This window comes from Nyctibius grandis, chromosome 5, assembly GCF_013368605.1.
Source record: "Nyctibius grandis isolate bNycGra1 chromosome 5, bNycGra1.pri, whole genome shotgun sequence".
NCBI lineage: Eukaryota > Metazoa > Chordata > Aves > Nyctibiiformes > Nyctibiidae > Nyctibius > Nyctibius grandis.
The window spans coordinates 71730557-71746567 of NC_090662.1; the positions used below are offsets into that span (position 1 = coordinate 71730557).

General features: G+C 52.2%; 1 protein-coding gene across 1 annotated transcript in view; it reads right to left on the reverse strand.

Moving 5' to 3' along the window:
* Positions 1–13604, reverse strand: part of LOC137663329 (sodium- and chloride-dependent GABA transporter 2) — a 32862-nt gene extending 19258 nt beyond the window's left edge. The window contains exons 1-5 of the mRNA XM_068400437.1: positions 13392–13604; positions 6944–7078; positions 5774–5914; positions 5118–5202; positions 1973–2105 (exon numbers count right to left, since the gene is read on the reverse strand). Of these exons, the coding sequence (XP_068256538.1) occupies positions 1973–2105; positions 5118–5202; positions 5774–5914; positions 6944–7078; positions 13392–13599 (702 nt within the window). The 5' untranslated portion in view covers positions 13600–13604. The remainder of the gene's footprint in view (positions 1–1972; positions 2106–5117; positions 5203–5773; positions 5915–6943; positions 7079–13391) is intronic.
* Between the last annotated feature and the right edge of the window lie 2407 nt (positions 13605–16011).

Genomic DNA, 16011 nt, shown 5'->3' on the forward strand with positions numbered 1-16011 from the left:
TAATCTTTCTTGGCTCATGAAAGCAGGATTCAAAACAAAAATCATAAAAACAACCCATTGTCTTTGAACCCCAGTGCACGTTCTTCCAGGACACCAGTTTGCACATTCTTGGTTGGATCTCTAAATAACATCAGTTTTAGGAGCTCAGAATACAAACTGGTAGTTGTCTGGCATATGATTTGGATTCACATTTTGGTAATGTCCTATATGCTTTACAGCCTGCGAGAACTAGAGTGTTGAGCTTTTCACTCAACAGTCACTCACATCTGCACTGAGACCAGAGGCCTGAATTTGGAGGATGTTTTTCTGGATGAAGAGTGCCAAACTTCTATCTAGCAACAGGAACATCTGGATCCAATGAGATATTACTCAGTGCTTGGCTCAGACCCAATCTTTTTATTTCTCAGGCATTGTTAGCACTAACTACATCACTAGGAACCTTGCCGGGATCAGTGTGGTCGTTCTGTCACATGCTGCTCAACAACATCCAGGGTTTTATTTGAATCTGATCCACATGCCTCGGCAAAGTGGTTCCATCTGTGACAACCTCCTGCATCTGTGAGCGGTCCTTGGGGACGGGAAGTCCCCATGTCAGAGGGTGCAAATCGCTGCTGCTGTTCTGAGTTAGGGTGATTTCAGCTCATGGTGTCTGTCCCTCCACAGACAAATCCCCAGAACTAAGGTTCGTCTCTTCCCCAGTGGGATTGTATTCCCACAGCCATCATTTTAGCTGTATTATTAAATATGCGGAGGGTTGATAAATCTATGGACTCTGTTGCTTTACTGAAAGAAGTTTTCTGTTTTCAGGAAGATAAAATCTCACCATCACTAGTCCTTTTTTGCTAAAAAGCACTTGCATTTAACCTAGAACTTGTATCTAAAATAGATTGTATTTGTTCTCAGCACTTCCCACACTATGTTTGCTGTATCTTAGTATCATATTTGCTGCTATTAGACTGCCTCTGCTTTCTTTTACCAGGCCACCACAGCAAGCAGTTGCTCTTTTCTTCTAATTTTATTCCATGGAAACCAGAAAACATCATCTCTGCAAGCTGCTTGATTTCCCTGTCATGTTTCATAATCCCAGACCATTCTGGAAGCAGGAGAAACTGCAACATCCACGCCATCAACTTGATGGAAATGGATGCAGCTAAAATTTACACCCCATCACATATGAGGTCTTGTTCAAAGCATGCAGAGAAGGCACCATTTAGGCAGATAACATACTAAACCTTTTCATTTCCATCTGTTCTTGCTGGCTCCAGACAAAGCTGGCTAGGAATGGGTCAGGAGGCAGTAGGAGAAACTAAGTAATGGGGTCAGTGCAAATGACAGTGGCACATTCTGCAACAGCAGGAGCTGGATGGAGCTGGACAGTCACACCAACCCTTCCCAGAAGCATTCAAAGAAATACCTCTGTGGTGACTAGTGTGGGGAAAATAAAGGAGACCTTTATTACTGGGGAATATGAGCAACTGTAGGAAGAGCTGGGACAAAGAAAAAGAAAAAAGGAAGATCCCCACAGCAATGAGGCAGAGAGGACTTTGAGACCATCAGAGTTACCTTTGTTACTATCTAATGAATCTGAAGATTTTCCAGCTGCACTTGCCAGCAGAGGCAAAAATATGCTGCTTGCTTACACTGTGGTGAGAGGGAAGGGAACATGAAACCACCTCATAAATAGGAAGACTGCAGGGTCTCCTGGGCCTGTGGATGGAGAGGGACCAGATGGAGATATAGATCTTGGAAGTTAATGCTCTGAGATGTCTCAGCACCCCCATCCTTTCCTACCCAGAACACAGAGCCTGGCTCACACTCCTGCTTCAAGTTGAGCCCCACAGGCTCCTGCCAGCTTATTCAGAGGGTGGTTCTCAGGGGATCCCTAGGACCTCTCTGAACATATAAAAGGTAAGTAGATCAAGTGCTCCAGCTGTGATCAAGGGAAGAGACTTGATCTGAACCAAGGACTCACCTTGCCTGTGGACTTGACCCCTTTCCAAATACAGAAGTAACAGATGATCCACGCCAGCAAGAGACACAGAGCCAGCTCCCAGCGCAGGCTGCCCAGGTGCTGGATGCCATCGGAAATCTTTAGTACTCTCCTCCTGCATTGGGAGGAAGCAAAGGAACATCCAAGTGTCACTGATGTTGGCCACTAATGTTCCCTGCACCACACTGGTTCTCACCACACCTCCACAGCACCTGATGGATTTGGGGAGAAGAGCTGTCTTACTAACAAGGCCCAGGTCTGAGCTCCAAGCCTCAGAGGAATCAAGCAGTTCTCCCCTCTTAAAAGTGCTGCCAGCCTGGTAGTAGTAGCAGTAGATCACATATGGACACTTGCTTCTACGCTCACTCCAGTGCTGGCCTGTTGGACCAAGACATTTCTTCTTCTGTCCTCCTCCCACCCTTCATCTGTGTTGTCCTCTAGGGTAAGAGCTCTCTCTCTACAAGAACATGCAGCGCTTTGCACACACAAGCTCTGTCCAGGCCTTTTTCATGCACATTACGAAGTTCACCTACATTTCTGACATGCTTCAAACCTCAAAGTGAATGATAAAATGCACTTACCATGCAGAATCCATTAGGACCACCCAAGAAGCAAAGCTGTCCAACCCCTTCTCCATAGCACACTTCTGTCTTTAGGAGCAGCTACATATTTCACCTCAGGACCCAGAGCAGCATAGCACCCCATACCATGACTAAGACCCAATGAAGACCACAATAGTCCCCATTGCACAGTCAGAAGAGGCCATCTCAGGCATCCTCTTTCAGACAGTGTGAAGATAGGATCCTGGGGTAGATGGATCTTGGTTCAGCTAAGGTCTTATGGTCTCACCCTGGCCATATAGCAGCTTTCCATGTCACATGTATGTCACATCTTCCTCATCACTTACAGAAGACTCACTCTCCTTCGTCTCCTACACGACACAGATGGATCTGAGTGAAATACCATGATGCAGTCCCAAAACACCAAGCCTGAGACAGGCAGAGAAGGACAAGCACTACCCTGGAGCCCAGCAGCAATGCCTGCCCTGCTGCAAAAGACGGCGATTATCCCAAAATAAAGGTCATGCTCTGGTGAACCGCAGTCTAAGACACACCGCCTGCTTTCCTGCCCCACAGCCTTGTGGTGGATTGAGAGAATGAGAGAGGGGTTAGAAAAATCACGCTGCTCTGCCAGATACGTTTCATCATGTTGCTCTTTGCCTGCTTCTAAGGAAGCGGACTCTGTAATCAGTGGGGAAAGGGTGCCAGTGGACCGTAACTAACCAGGCACTGTACTGCAGCTGGAAGAGGCCTCAGAAGCGTGCCATCAGCCCACTGGCAGGTCAGTGCTTCTCGAGGAAACAGTGGCCTCCTACCTTCTCACTGAGGGAGGACAGGAAAAGATGCTGCATCAGAAGCAATGGACAGTGGAAATTTCAAGTCCCATGAGCTTATTCCCCAGTAGCACAGGGATGGTCACAGCAGTGATGGGAACATCAACTTTTCCAGCAGCCACCCTCAGGAAAAGCAGTCTATAAGGCAGATGCCATCTAATCACATGTGAGCAGCAGGCAGAGGGAGAGCACAGGCTCAGGGAGCACACAGGAGACAAAGAAAATTTTACATTTTAAAGTTTAAAAACAGCATCCCTGTACTGAGCCAGGGATGCCTTGGAGGTACTGTGTGCTCCGCTTGCTGACAGCACCCAGCAGCAGTGCTGAGGGCAGTGAGGGCAGCGCCCTCCATCCATCTAAAGGCATAAGGCAAATTCACAGTGGCAGCAGAGGGGTTACTTGCATAGCCTATTAGCCAGGGCTCAGTGCTTAACTGGGCCTGTTGTCCCAGGAGATGCTGAGGTTCATCAGAGATCCCAAGCCAACAGGCCTATGCCTTCATACCAGAAAAAAAAGCTACTCTGTACCTCAGGGTAACTAACACAAGGGGACAAAACAATGAAAACGAGGGAGCAAATTTCAGTGTGAAGTAAGCTGACCCTAGCACTTCATTTTGATTTTGGTGAGCTTGTCTCCTCAGGGTAGCTTGCATATTAGTCACTCCAAAGTGAAAACGTCACGTCTTTTTCTATTTTTAAGATGAAGACTAGCCCACACACAAAAGTCACCACCCACCATGCCAGAGCCTCCTGGGAACATGCTGGTATCACACAGTAGCACAAATTCAAAGCAAAGAGATCATCTAGTGCATCACCAGCACGGACCCCTGCAGTACATCACAGGGCTTTAAGGTCTTCTCTTCAACAGCTGAACACGCTACAGCTTGCAAAACATGCAGACGAAAACCCATCACAGAGCTGCTGCTTTGTGGATCACCACAGATCTCACCCCACTCCCACCTATAGTCTTGGGCCCTGTGTCCTGAGCATGGTTACACTGGATGCAGCCATCAGGCTGGTCAAGGACTGCATGGGGCAGACTGCTCCAAACAGAACACAAGCAATGGATAATCCAGCAGACAGATACATAAACTGTAATCCAAACCATAGGGTAGTGGTCACTACACCCTGAAGGATTGCCACTAATTTTATTGAGGTTTACACCCTAGGTAAGTCCAAACCAAAGCTTCAGGATGCGGAACATGCAGCCAATTCATCTACTTTGTGGGAGGAAGCAACTGTATAAGGAAGTTCACAGCTGGCAATGAAGAACAAGGGAGTAGGCAGGGAGAGGAGCAGCATAAATGGAGACAGGAGAGTGCAACAGCAGGAGGAATAAGGGAGAAAAGGACAATAAACAAAATATCAAAGACCAGAGGAGACAAAGCGTCGGTGAGGTAAGGTCTTTCACAGTCAGCTAGCCATCACTGAGGTCAGTGAGACCAAGAAGCCCAAAAGGTCCAGAGGGACAGGAATATGGCATCAGAGGAGGACAAAGTCAGATGGCTCTGAGGCATGCCAGCACAGCTCCAGACAAACACCACAAGCCCAGTGATGTTACCCTTGACTGATGGTGCTGCCCCTGAGAGCCTTCACTCTGACCCGCCCAGCTTCCTCTCTTGTGTCCTCTTCTGGCAAGGATGGGCTAATAGGATGTGCCACTGCATGGTTTGTTCCTTGGCCAGGGAAGGTATGTCCCAGAGGAACGGGGAGTAGAAGCTTGTCCTTTACTTACTCCCAGAACTCGATGACAGGGGAAGTGGCATTTTCACTGGTCACGTTGAAGGTCGAGTTCGCCTTCTGGAGCTCCATGCAGTTCTCTGTGGGAGAGGCCAAGGGAGAGAGGGAGCATAAGCAGCGGTGGCTGGAATACCAGAGGATGTGAAAATCCCTCTCTCTCCATCCACAGTGTCAACACTCATTGACATTGACTCTGAGACAAATTTTGTATAGTCCCAAAGATTCACAAAAGGAGTCTCCTCCAGGGTAAGGCTAGCATGAAACCTAGGACAATTAAGACAATGGCATTTAGTTTTTCCTTCCAGTGGGCACAGTGAGCAGTCCCAACCAGCACTGGGTCTATGGCTAACACACAGCACAGGATGGCTGGAAGATGCCAAGAATGAAGGTGACCATGGTGGCTGGAACCCAGAGCAAGAGCCAGTGGCTAGGCAGTGCCAGAACTGGTGGTCTCTAGGAAAGACCCAGATCAACCGAGCCTCTTCCCCAAAAGTGCCAGCAGCACTGCAGTGACCCAGCACATCCCATACCTATGACCAGAGGTCCCACCCACTCAGGGGCAAGCCACTCTCCCAAGGTTTGGCCCTGGGCAGCAGCAGGTTTCCCTCAGCCAGGATCCAGTGGAGGATTGGGAGGGGGCTCTGCACCCACCTGTGTTCCACTCGTGGTCACAGCTGCCCCAGGGGAGGTTGATGGTGAACGAACTGAAGAGATAAAACAAGGCCCAGGCCAGGACAACGATGTAGTAGAAGTTCAGCAGTATGACGATGACCTGTGAGGCGTAGCCAATTCCTGCAGAAAGCGAGCCCCGAAGGCAGGTGACCCACGCGCCAGGGGACGGGAACGGGACTCCCCTTGGGAGGCGCTCACTCAACGTTTTCATCTGCTGCTCTGCATTTTGACTGTGCTGCCAGATGAATGCCAGTGGGGCGGCCACCAGAGCCATCATCCCCTCCCTGAAGCCTACCATGCCACATCAGTGAGGGTCCAAGCAGGGTCCTCGGGGACCCCCTCCTTCTGCTGCCCCACCACAGCCTTCCCTGGTGAAAGGGTGACAGTGGAAGTGAGACTGGGCCGGGGATGGGCAGATTATGGTTGGAAAGCCACCCAAAGGGACAGAAACATATGACGGTGCTCCACCTGCTGAGTAACACCTCTTTTACCAAAATTCACTTTTTATTTTGTTCGCTTATCCCTTTTCACTTTTGTTTGGAAAGCTTTTGTATTAACACCACACACCTTCTCTGGGAGGTGCTGCAGGAGCATCTGAAGGTTTTGGTACACAGGGAGAATAAAACAGACTTCCAGAGAAATCATGAAAAGCTGCTTGAGGCTGGATGACTGTGCTGAAACAGTGCTAGAAGTGGATCTGACTGGTAATGATTTATTAAGACAGCTGACACCTTTCGCCGCTAAGGTTTTAAGCCATCTGTAAACTCAGGAAAATGACATAGCATTGACTTAAAGAACCAGGAGTACATTTTAGGTTCCTCATAACTGCCAGAGGCATTTTCATCATTTAGCTCTTGGAGGACAATCTTGACTGGGCGCAAAGCTCCTGGCCAGAGCCGCGGCCATGAAAAAGGATACTGGGATGCAATGTGATGATGGGAACTGTTTGGTGAGAAAGGCGATCAATTTTTTCCAGCGTGGTTTTGGAAAGGGGGCAGGTGGTGGACCTCCCACTCTGGGATCCCCAGGGGTGCGTAGCAAACATGTGGAAGTACGTAACAATCCAGGCTGTGGGGAGAGGCATCATCACTCGTCCAGGGCCCCGCATCCCCCCACCTCGCCGTGTCCTCCTGGGCTCACACCACTCACCTTCGAAGAGGGGGCAGATCCTGCGCCATGCCGTCACCCCTCCCTGGCTGGTGTACTGCCCCAGCGCCGTCTCCAGGAAGAAGACGGGGATCCCGCAGGTGAAGAGGAAGATGAGGTAGGGGATGAAGAAGGCACCTGGCAGATTCAAGCAGCAGATAGGAAAAATAAGTTCTGTGGAGTGACTGGGGTCAGGCTGTCTCCAACCTGGCACTGGGCAGGTCCCTCCCAAGGGGGAACAACCTGGAAGGGATGGGGGCTACGGGGGTGGGAAGACCATGGACAGGATGCCAGGAAAAAAGGAATTTCCTCATGTTTCATCTCCCAGAGTGATTTGATTGCATGAGAAACTCAACATTTATAAAAGATGGAGAAGAAAGGAAAGTTTCTAGGCCTGATTTTTGTGCAGAAAAGAGTGAAGCAAGTTCTCAGTAGCTGTATAGAAGTACAGGAGAACACCTTGCTGTAAAGCATTGTGACTTTCAATCAAGTTGGTGACTCTTTTCACACCTATTATTCTGACTAAGCTGACAAGCCCATGGATGACAACACCAAGGCACTGAGGAGCGCATAGAGACCCACACTTTCACCCAGTCTGTGGGTTTGCTCGATCATTTGCTCACCGAAAACATGCAAAGAGAAGGCGGAGTTACTGAATGCCTTCTTTGCCTCTGTCTATACTGTTGGAGGCTGTCCTGAGGAGCCCCGGACCCCTGAGGCCCCAGAAGAAGTCAGGATAGAGAAGGAATCTGCCTTGGTTGATGAGGGCTGGGTCAGGGACCAATTAAGCAATCTGGACGTCCATAAATCCATGGGCCCTGATGGGATGCACCCGTGGGTGCTGAGGGAGCTGGCGAAAGTCATTGCTAGGCCACTCTCCATCATCTTTGCTAAGTCGTGGGCAACGGGAGAGGTGCCTGAGGACTGGAGGAAAGCGAATGTCACTCCAGTCTTCAAAAAGGGCAAGAAGGAGGACCCAGGTAACTATAGACCGGTCAGCCTCACCTCCATCCCCGGAAAGGTAATGGAACAACTTGTCCTTGGTGCTGTCTCTAGGCACATCAAGGATAGGGGGATCATTAGGGGCACTCAGCATGGCTTCACCAACGGGAAGTCATGCTCAACCAACTTGATAGCCTTTTATGAGGACATAATCCAGTGGATAGATGATGGTAAAGCTGTGGATGTGGTCTATCTTGATTTCAGTAAAGCGTTTGACACGGTCTCCCACAACATCCTCGCAGCTAAACTGGGGAAGTGTGGTCTGGATGATCGGGTAGTGAGGTGGATTGTGAACTGGCTGAAGGAAAGAAGCCAGAGAGTGGTGGTCAATGGGACAGAGTCCAGTTGGAGGTCTGTGTCTAGTGGAGTCCCGCAAGGGTCGGTACTGGGACAAGTTCTATTCAATATATTCATTAATGACTTGGATGAGGGATTAGAGTGCGCTGTCAGCAAGTTCGCTGATGACACAAAACTGGGAGGAGTGGCTGAGATGCCGGAAGGCTGCGCAGCCATTCAGAGAGACCTGGACAGGCTGGAGAGTTGGGTGGGGAGAAATTTAATGAAATATAACAAGGGCAAGTGTAGAGTCCTGCATCTGGGCAAGAACAACCCCATGTACCAGTACAAGTTGGGGACAGACCTGTTGGAGACCAGCGTAGGGGAAAGGGACCTGGGGGTCCTAGTGGACAGCAGGATGACCATGAGCCAGCAGTGTGCCCTTGTGGCCAAGAAGGCCAATGGCATCCTGGGGTGTATTAGAAGGGGTGTGGTCAGCAGGTCAAGAGAGGTTCTCCTCGCCCTCTACTCTGCCCTGGTGAGGCCGCATCTGGAATATTGTGTCCAGTTCTGGGCCCCTCAGTTCAAGAAGGACAGGGAACTGCTAGAGAGAGTCCAGCGCAGAGCCACGAAGATGATTAAGGGAGTGGAACATCTCCCTTATGAGGAGAGGCTGAGGGAGCTGGGTCTCTTTAGCTTGGAGAAGAGGAGACTGAGGGGTGACCTCATTAATGTTTATAAATATGTAAAGGGCAAGCGTCATGAAGATGGAGCCAGGCTCTTCTCAGTGACATCCCTTGACAGGACAAGGGGCAATGGGTGCAAGCTGGAACACAGGAGGTTCCACTTAAATATGAGGAAAAACTTCTTTACGGTGAGGGTGACTGAACACTGGAACAGGCTGCCCAGAGAGGTTGTGGAGTCTCCTTCTTTGGAGACATTCAAAACCCGCCTGGACGCGTTCCTGTGTGATATGGTCTAGGCAATCCTGCCCCGGCAGGGGGATTGGACTAGATGATCTTTCGAGGTCCCTTCCAATCCCTAACATTCTGTGATTCTGTGAAAAGGCAAGAAGTGCAGGAAAGTATGTACCTCACACCAGCAGCCGAGGCTGCCCTCCTGTTCAAGCCCTGTCATGAAAACAGGCAGGGAGAGATAAAATGCATCAGGCTTTTGATCACCCCAGGCTAACGTTAAATGCAGTAATGGTTTTTACCCTGCAGAGCACAGGAGAGAGCCCTGCAAGATGGTCCACACTCCCTGCTGCACTCATGCACCACTGAAGCTGCTCAAGCCCTGCTGCAAGGGCAGGGACATGGGGCAGGATGGGGAGCTGGCGTGGAAAGGGGCAGCCCTAAGCAGAGAGTAGCAGCTGGGCTGCGGTGGGCTCAGAGGGGCACACAGGGTCAGAGGCGGCAACCCAGCCAGCCACTATCACGTATTCCCTGCGTAGACCTTTTCTGTGCCAGTGAGACGGTAACTGGCTCTGGGGTCAGGTTGGTGGGGGTATATGGGAAATAACAATCCTGGGGCACAAGTAAACTCAAAACCCAAGGGATTTCATTAAGAAGCTTAGCAAGCATGCAAGAGCAGGGAGAGGGAAGAGGGGCTTTAGGGACCGTCCAGAAGTCCTACCCCTCGCTCATCCCAGCTGGGTACAGAGCCACAGCCCTCCCCTTCTTGCAAAAAAAATGCAAGCAACAAAATAGACAGGGAGAGCATCTTGGCAGCTCCCTGTAGGCAAACAGCAGCTGAAGGGATGCTGATACCTGTCTGCCCTGGGGGAACAACGAGCTTCTGGCCACATGCTCTCCCTCTACCAGTAAATAGAAGTTGGTGAGGGCAAAGGGCAGGGGAAATGGTTGTATCAACACCATCCCCTCAAGTCCCAACTTGTGTGCAATCATATTGTCATAAAAGTAGTGCCTTTTACCAAGAGAGATTATTCTCGTATAAAAGTTTGTATTCAACAAAACTGCAGCCAGGGGACCCCAGGAGAGGTCTCTGAAGTGTCAGGTCAAGCTCCCCAGCCCAGGTTTCCATGATTTCCAGCCTAGGATCTGGCCTTTCCTCTTCCTCAGGTTTGCTGGCAGGTTTCACCCTTTGGGAGTCTAACTGGAGGGTCCTGCCATGCGGGCTGGGAAATGATGTAAAATTATGTCGGGGCGAAGGAGGGACTTGCAGAGACATGTTTGGGCCAGGGGCTGTGATCTGTCCCAATCCCCTCACCCCCCAGGTGAGGGGACAGGCAGGCCGGGACAACCCTGACACCAGCCCCATCACCACCCCCCATCTCATTTCAACTGGTGGAGGGCTGCTGCTTGCCTGCACAGGCAGGACAGTCTGCAGGCAGGGACTGCAAGGGGGAACAGGCAAGGAGAGGCGCTCAGCAGAGCCGCCCTGCACAGTGACTATTGAGAGGGGGGTGGCAGGAGGGCAGCCCGCAGACGGGGTGCTGCAGAGTGGACAGGGTCCATCAGTTCACCTGAGCAGCCCCACAGCACTGGCTGATGACCCTCCGGCCCAGCCCCGTCCGCCCTCCCGGAGGGTGAACCCCATTGAAAGCGAAGGGGGAAATGCTGCTGCACGTGTCCTCCACCATGGCCCCCTCCCCTTCTGTGTGTGCAGGGGCAGCAGTGGGCACTTGGGACTGGCCAGTTTGGGGAGCGCTAGGGATGGGGTGCGGCACCGACAGCCACAGCACCAGACAGGCTTCCCCGGTATTTCCCAATCGTTGGGGCCAGCCTGCCCAGGGAGGGCCTGACCCTGCCACGGGAGGCAAAAGCAAGAGTGAACAAGAGCAAAAAGAACATTTTTATTCTCTTTTTATTTTTTTTCTCCACTACATAGGGCCTTGGTATCAGACACTGAGCACTAAATACGTAAGGGACTACCCTTTCTTTGTTATGCGGAAATATCCCTAAAGAAAGGAAACGTGTCCGCCTGCCCCTCTTTGCATAACTGAGATTTTGCAGATACCTTTTTTTGTGAAGAGCCTGATATTTGGGCCAGCAAAGCAAGAGCTGAGAGCGGTTATCACCGCTGCCTACACACAATTCAGTGAGTGGGAGAAAGAGTCATCCAGCAGGGCAAAGCTATTTCAGCTGGACAGTAATGCTGACACAAGAGCTATGGTTGTAGGCTGGCCATGATTGACCTGGAGTTGGAAATGAAAGGTCCCTCACCTTTATCGAAGTACCAGAGAAGCAAGTGTCTGGACAAGCCTTCCCAAAGGAGTACAGGACAAAACCTCTGGAAGCTTTTAAAATTAATCTTGAGGCGTTACAAGGGATGCGATACGGCACCAGCCGGGGCAGGCTGGGCTCCACGAGGCAGGAGGGAGCCCCTAGTCCTGCACAGCCTTGGCACACGGGCCTGCCCCAAGGAAAGCTGTATGGGAAACACTTTCCTCTCTGCAAGAGGGTCTCATGCGCAATCCTTTCTCTAACCTCATGGGAAGGGGGATGGAGATGAAAAATTTGCCTGAGACTTCAAACTCCTCACAGCCTCTGCTGCTTCATGAGGCTTTGCTTCAGGCCCATTTCTTGGGGGAAAAAAAGGCTGAGAAACCCCTTTGCGTCTTGCCTCTGCCAACCACACATGGCAGCTCCCCTTTTCTCAAAGCCCTCCCTGAGCTCTCCCTTGGCCCCAGTGGGGAGGTCATGGCTGGGGGAGCGGCAGGGAAAGGGGTGCCAGGTCCCACTCCCCCCGGACAGGATGGCACCCAGGAATGGTGCAGCAGCAAGAGCAGACACGGCTCAGCAAGCAACCAAGAAACATTCCCCGTGGAAAAAGAAAACATGAAAAATCCTTTTTCAACAGGGAAAGAAAATGCCCAATCACCTGGTGAAAAGAAACAAGTGCTGAGCAAAGCACGGCGTGAAAGTAGCTAAACAGCAGTTAATCCTCTTTTATGCCACTAGGATGAAAGCAGTTTAGTGAGGCCCATGAGACACCCCCAAGCTCAAGCCAGGGGATTTCAGCCCTGGGTCCCCAGTGCTCGCTCCCTGCCAGCTCCCAGCCAAGCGCCGTTTCCCCCTCTCCCCTGCCCTTCCGGAGAGCCCAATTAGCAATTAATCACCAGACAGGGAGAGCAGATCCCTCTCTCCATGTGCCACTGAGCCAAACTTGAGAAAAGCTTTGGGGTTGCTTTTTTCTAAAGAGTTTTCTCCCTTAAAAGGTAGCCACAAACTAAAAGCATGCACAAACACCTGTAAAAGCCCATGGCAACCCTCCACTTGCAAAAGGGAGCCCAGCTCCGCCACCAAGTTGTGGGGCAGCTCCCTCACGGGGGATCAGCCACCGGTCACTGTGAGCACAGCCGGAGCAGCACCAATGTGCCGGCACCTCGCCGGTAACAGCAATGCCCCGCTCCCTCTCTCTCCATCAAGCATGTCCATCTGCACACCTCACAGCCCCGCCATGCAGCTCAGAGGCAGGGGGGTCCCCTCTTTCACACGCTCGCAGCTAAAGCAGATGCCAGGAGGGCACCGTGGGGCTCAGGAGGGGTGCTGTGCTTCTGCACCGAGGTGAGGAATACCTCCTTACTCTGCCCTGTCCCTACCACCTGGCTCCAACACCCAGGGGTCATCCTTCCACGGTCAGACACCAGACCAGGACCTGTGGCCAAGAGCCCCTTGGAGGCCCCCTGAGACTCCAGGAAACACTGCAGCTCCTCACAGCACCTGCAAAGACATCGGTGCCCCATGGCCTCCTGCACCACTCCCTGCTATGCTGCTGGGACCCACCATCTTATTCACACAGGGTGCCCAATGTGAGGAAGGCGCTGGAGCGAGTCACACTGCTCAGAACGCCGAGCCCCCACCCTGCTCCTCCTGCCTCCCCCTGCAGATGGCCACCCACCTCTCACCAGCAGGACCAGGGCTCTGCACACCTCAGCCAAACATGGCTACAGCCACCAGAATCCCTGGGACCTTGCCACCCCTTCACCCACATCCCACCAGGTCAAAACAACCCCAACAACAATCTGTGGCCCAGACAGCAGCACTACGCTGGCAGGTTGGCATCCTCTCTTCAGACTCATGGGCATTGCTGAGAAGCTGCTGCCATGGGTGAGCTGGGTGGACATGGATGTCACAAGGCAGGAGGGACTGCAGAGGGACACCGGTGACCAGGCACTCCTGGGGCTGGCCGGGGTCAGGGCTGCACTTACCTCCACCATTCTTGTAGCAGAGGTAGGGGAAGCGCCAGACGTTTCCCAGGCCGATGATCTCCCCAGCCACAGACAGGACGTACTCCAGCTTGTTGTTCCACTGCCCTCGCGCCAGGGTCTGATCCTCCTCCTCCTTCTCCTTTTCCTTGCTGGAGTATGCAGGCACCGTTTCGCCATTGCTGACCGCGCCAGGGACACTGTAATCCATCCCACCTTCAGAAGGAGTTTCCTCTGTTACGTTCAGCACAAGCCACGCAACGAGGCAGAAATTTGGGCTACGGGAGGCAAGAGAGGGGAGAGGATGCACGCACACATACACACCGAGCTGTTCCTCTCTTGCTCCTTATACCAATTCCTGCTGGCAGCAAGGTGCTAAGAGCGTTCATTGCTTAGTCCAAAACCAGGCCTTAAAAGCCACCATCAGTTTCATTATTTTTAACTCATCTCAAAACACTCCTGCTTCTGGAAGCCCATCCTTCAAGCACAGCATTACACAGAAGACCCAGCAGCTCAGCCAGGCTGGAGCTCCTACCGTGGCAGGTACTGGGAACAGACTTAGGGCTGGAGCGGGGTGAGAGTGGGAGCAAATACTTGACAAGATATTTTATAAAGGTTTCTCTTTTCCCCTGTTGCTGCTTACCAAGGTCTGGTTTTACAGACCATGTAGTGAAAGCCACAAAACACACAGAAGTCATAGATGTGGGAAGAGGACAAAACGAAATAAGAAGGAAACAAGTTTCTGCTTTCGGTGGTGGCAACTCTTGGTGGCAGTCTACTGGGCTGCAAGAAAACGTGATTTTTTCAGGATGGTGCTATCCTTCTAATAGCAGGAAAAGAAAGGGTGCAGATGCCATGGCCACGTGGAATCTCCCCTCTCCCAGGGTCTCTACCTCCAAACATCTGCCCATTCCTTGCAAAGGTTCCCCACAGTACTGCTTCTCATGAAGCTTTGGCACTGCAAGACATTATCCTGTCTCTAAACAGATCTCTAAGAGAAGTAGAAGGTCAGCTCAGAGTAGGTGGGCACCTCTCCCACTATCCCACCTTCCCCCAAATACCTCTGAGAGGACACCCCTCCTCCCAGGAAAGCCAGGGCATAGCGTGACTGCTGGTGCACGGCTGGTGCCTCAGAGCACAGTGAGGAGACAGGCACAGGTGGCACCAGCTCTGCTGCAGTCATTTAGGAGGCTCAGGGGTGTTTGAGGCTGTTCCTTGTGGGCAGGATGCCCTCCTGGCCACCGAGCCCCGCAGGGCAAAGGGCGAGAACTGCAGTTCCCACCAATGCCTGGTGCCAAAGCCAGGATTGCTGAGGACCTCGTGCCAAGGAGGGCACCTTCCTCTGCATGGCACTGGCCCCCAAGCCCACTCTTGCCCCGCAGAGGCAGCTCCCCCAGCCCTAGCCTGACACTGCCATTCATTCCTGCCTGCAAGTCCCTCTCCAAGAGAGCAGGAAAAGGCACTGGCAGCAAATGACACTCTCCCCAATCCGGGGCAAGAAAAAAAAAAAAAAAGGCAAAGCAGCACTTTCAGCCTCTCCCCTCCCCCTGCATAGTCCCCTGTAAAACACTTTGGGACGTGAAGAGGAGCAAGAAACACTGGCAGGCGTTTGACAGTGGCTGCAAGGAAAGACTGGGAGGACCCCTCCACGCTAGAAAATGATTAAACAGGCAGAAAGCGTGCCGTGACCTCTCATCCACGGCAGACCCGGGTGGGTGCAGAGTGCGGGGGGAGTGGGGCAGAAGACGACAGGGGCAGAGGTGTTACCTTGCTGACGGCGCTGTCAGGGCGCGAGCCGACGGGAGACGCGAAGGCAGGACCGAAAGGTGCTGGCTATTTAAAACGTGGAAAGAAAAAAAATTCAGTGGTGGTGTAATCCTAGACTTCGCCCAACCCACATTCCTTCCCCCACCCCCCAGGGCTGGACAAAAACCTACACATGACTGATTTCATGGCCAGTGCAAAGGGGTTCATTCCCCCTGCCTGTGAGAAGGGCTCACGCTGCCTCCGCCCGTGCTCTCCCTCCCAGGCTGGGGACCACTTGGCTCCCGCTCTCCATCGTCTCTCTGCCCACCGCTGTCCCTGGAGGTGCAGGAGACCACCATACACAGGTGCCCGTGCAGCCCTGCCCGAGGGAGCTGAAACCCCAACACCTGCTGGGAGGAAGTAAGAGGTGAAATATGCATGGTGAATTCCCACCATGGGCTCTCTCCTCGGCATGGAGGACACAGGCACAGGGCAAGTGGGACAGCCGGGCTGTACCAGAGCAGTGGCAGGCAGCAGAGCTCGGAGCTGGAAACAAGAACTCTGCTAAACCCTCTGCTGCTTCTTATTAAAGGCCCAAAACAGCCTCCTTCAGAAATTCAGCAGGTTGCAAACTGTCTTCCCTCACACGTGGGGATCTTCGCCACTGGTCCTTCCCAGCAGCAGCACTGCCCCATCCCAGGACATCACTCCAGAAGCCGCAATGGGAGCAGGCAAGCAAGCAGCAGATGAAAAATCACGTGACAGGGAGAAAAACAGCCCCAGTTGTGCACACCCAACGCTGGGCTGCAAAATTAGCTGTGGCTGCTCAGGAAGGAGGTCTTGGGATTACTGCAGATACTTACCCAAGGACATTAGC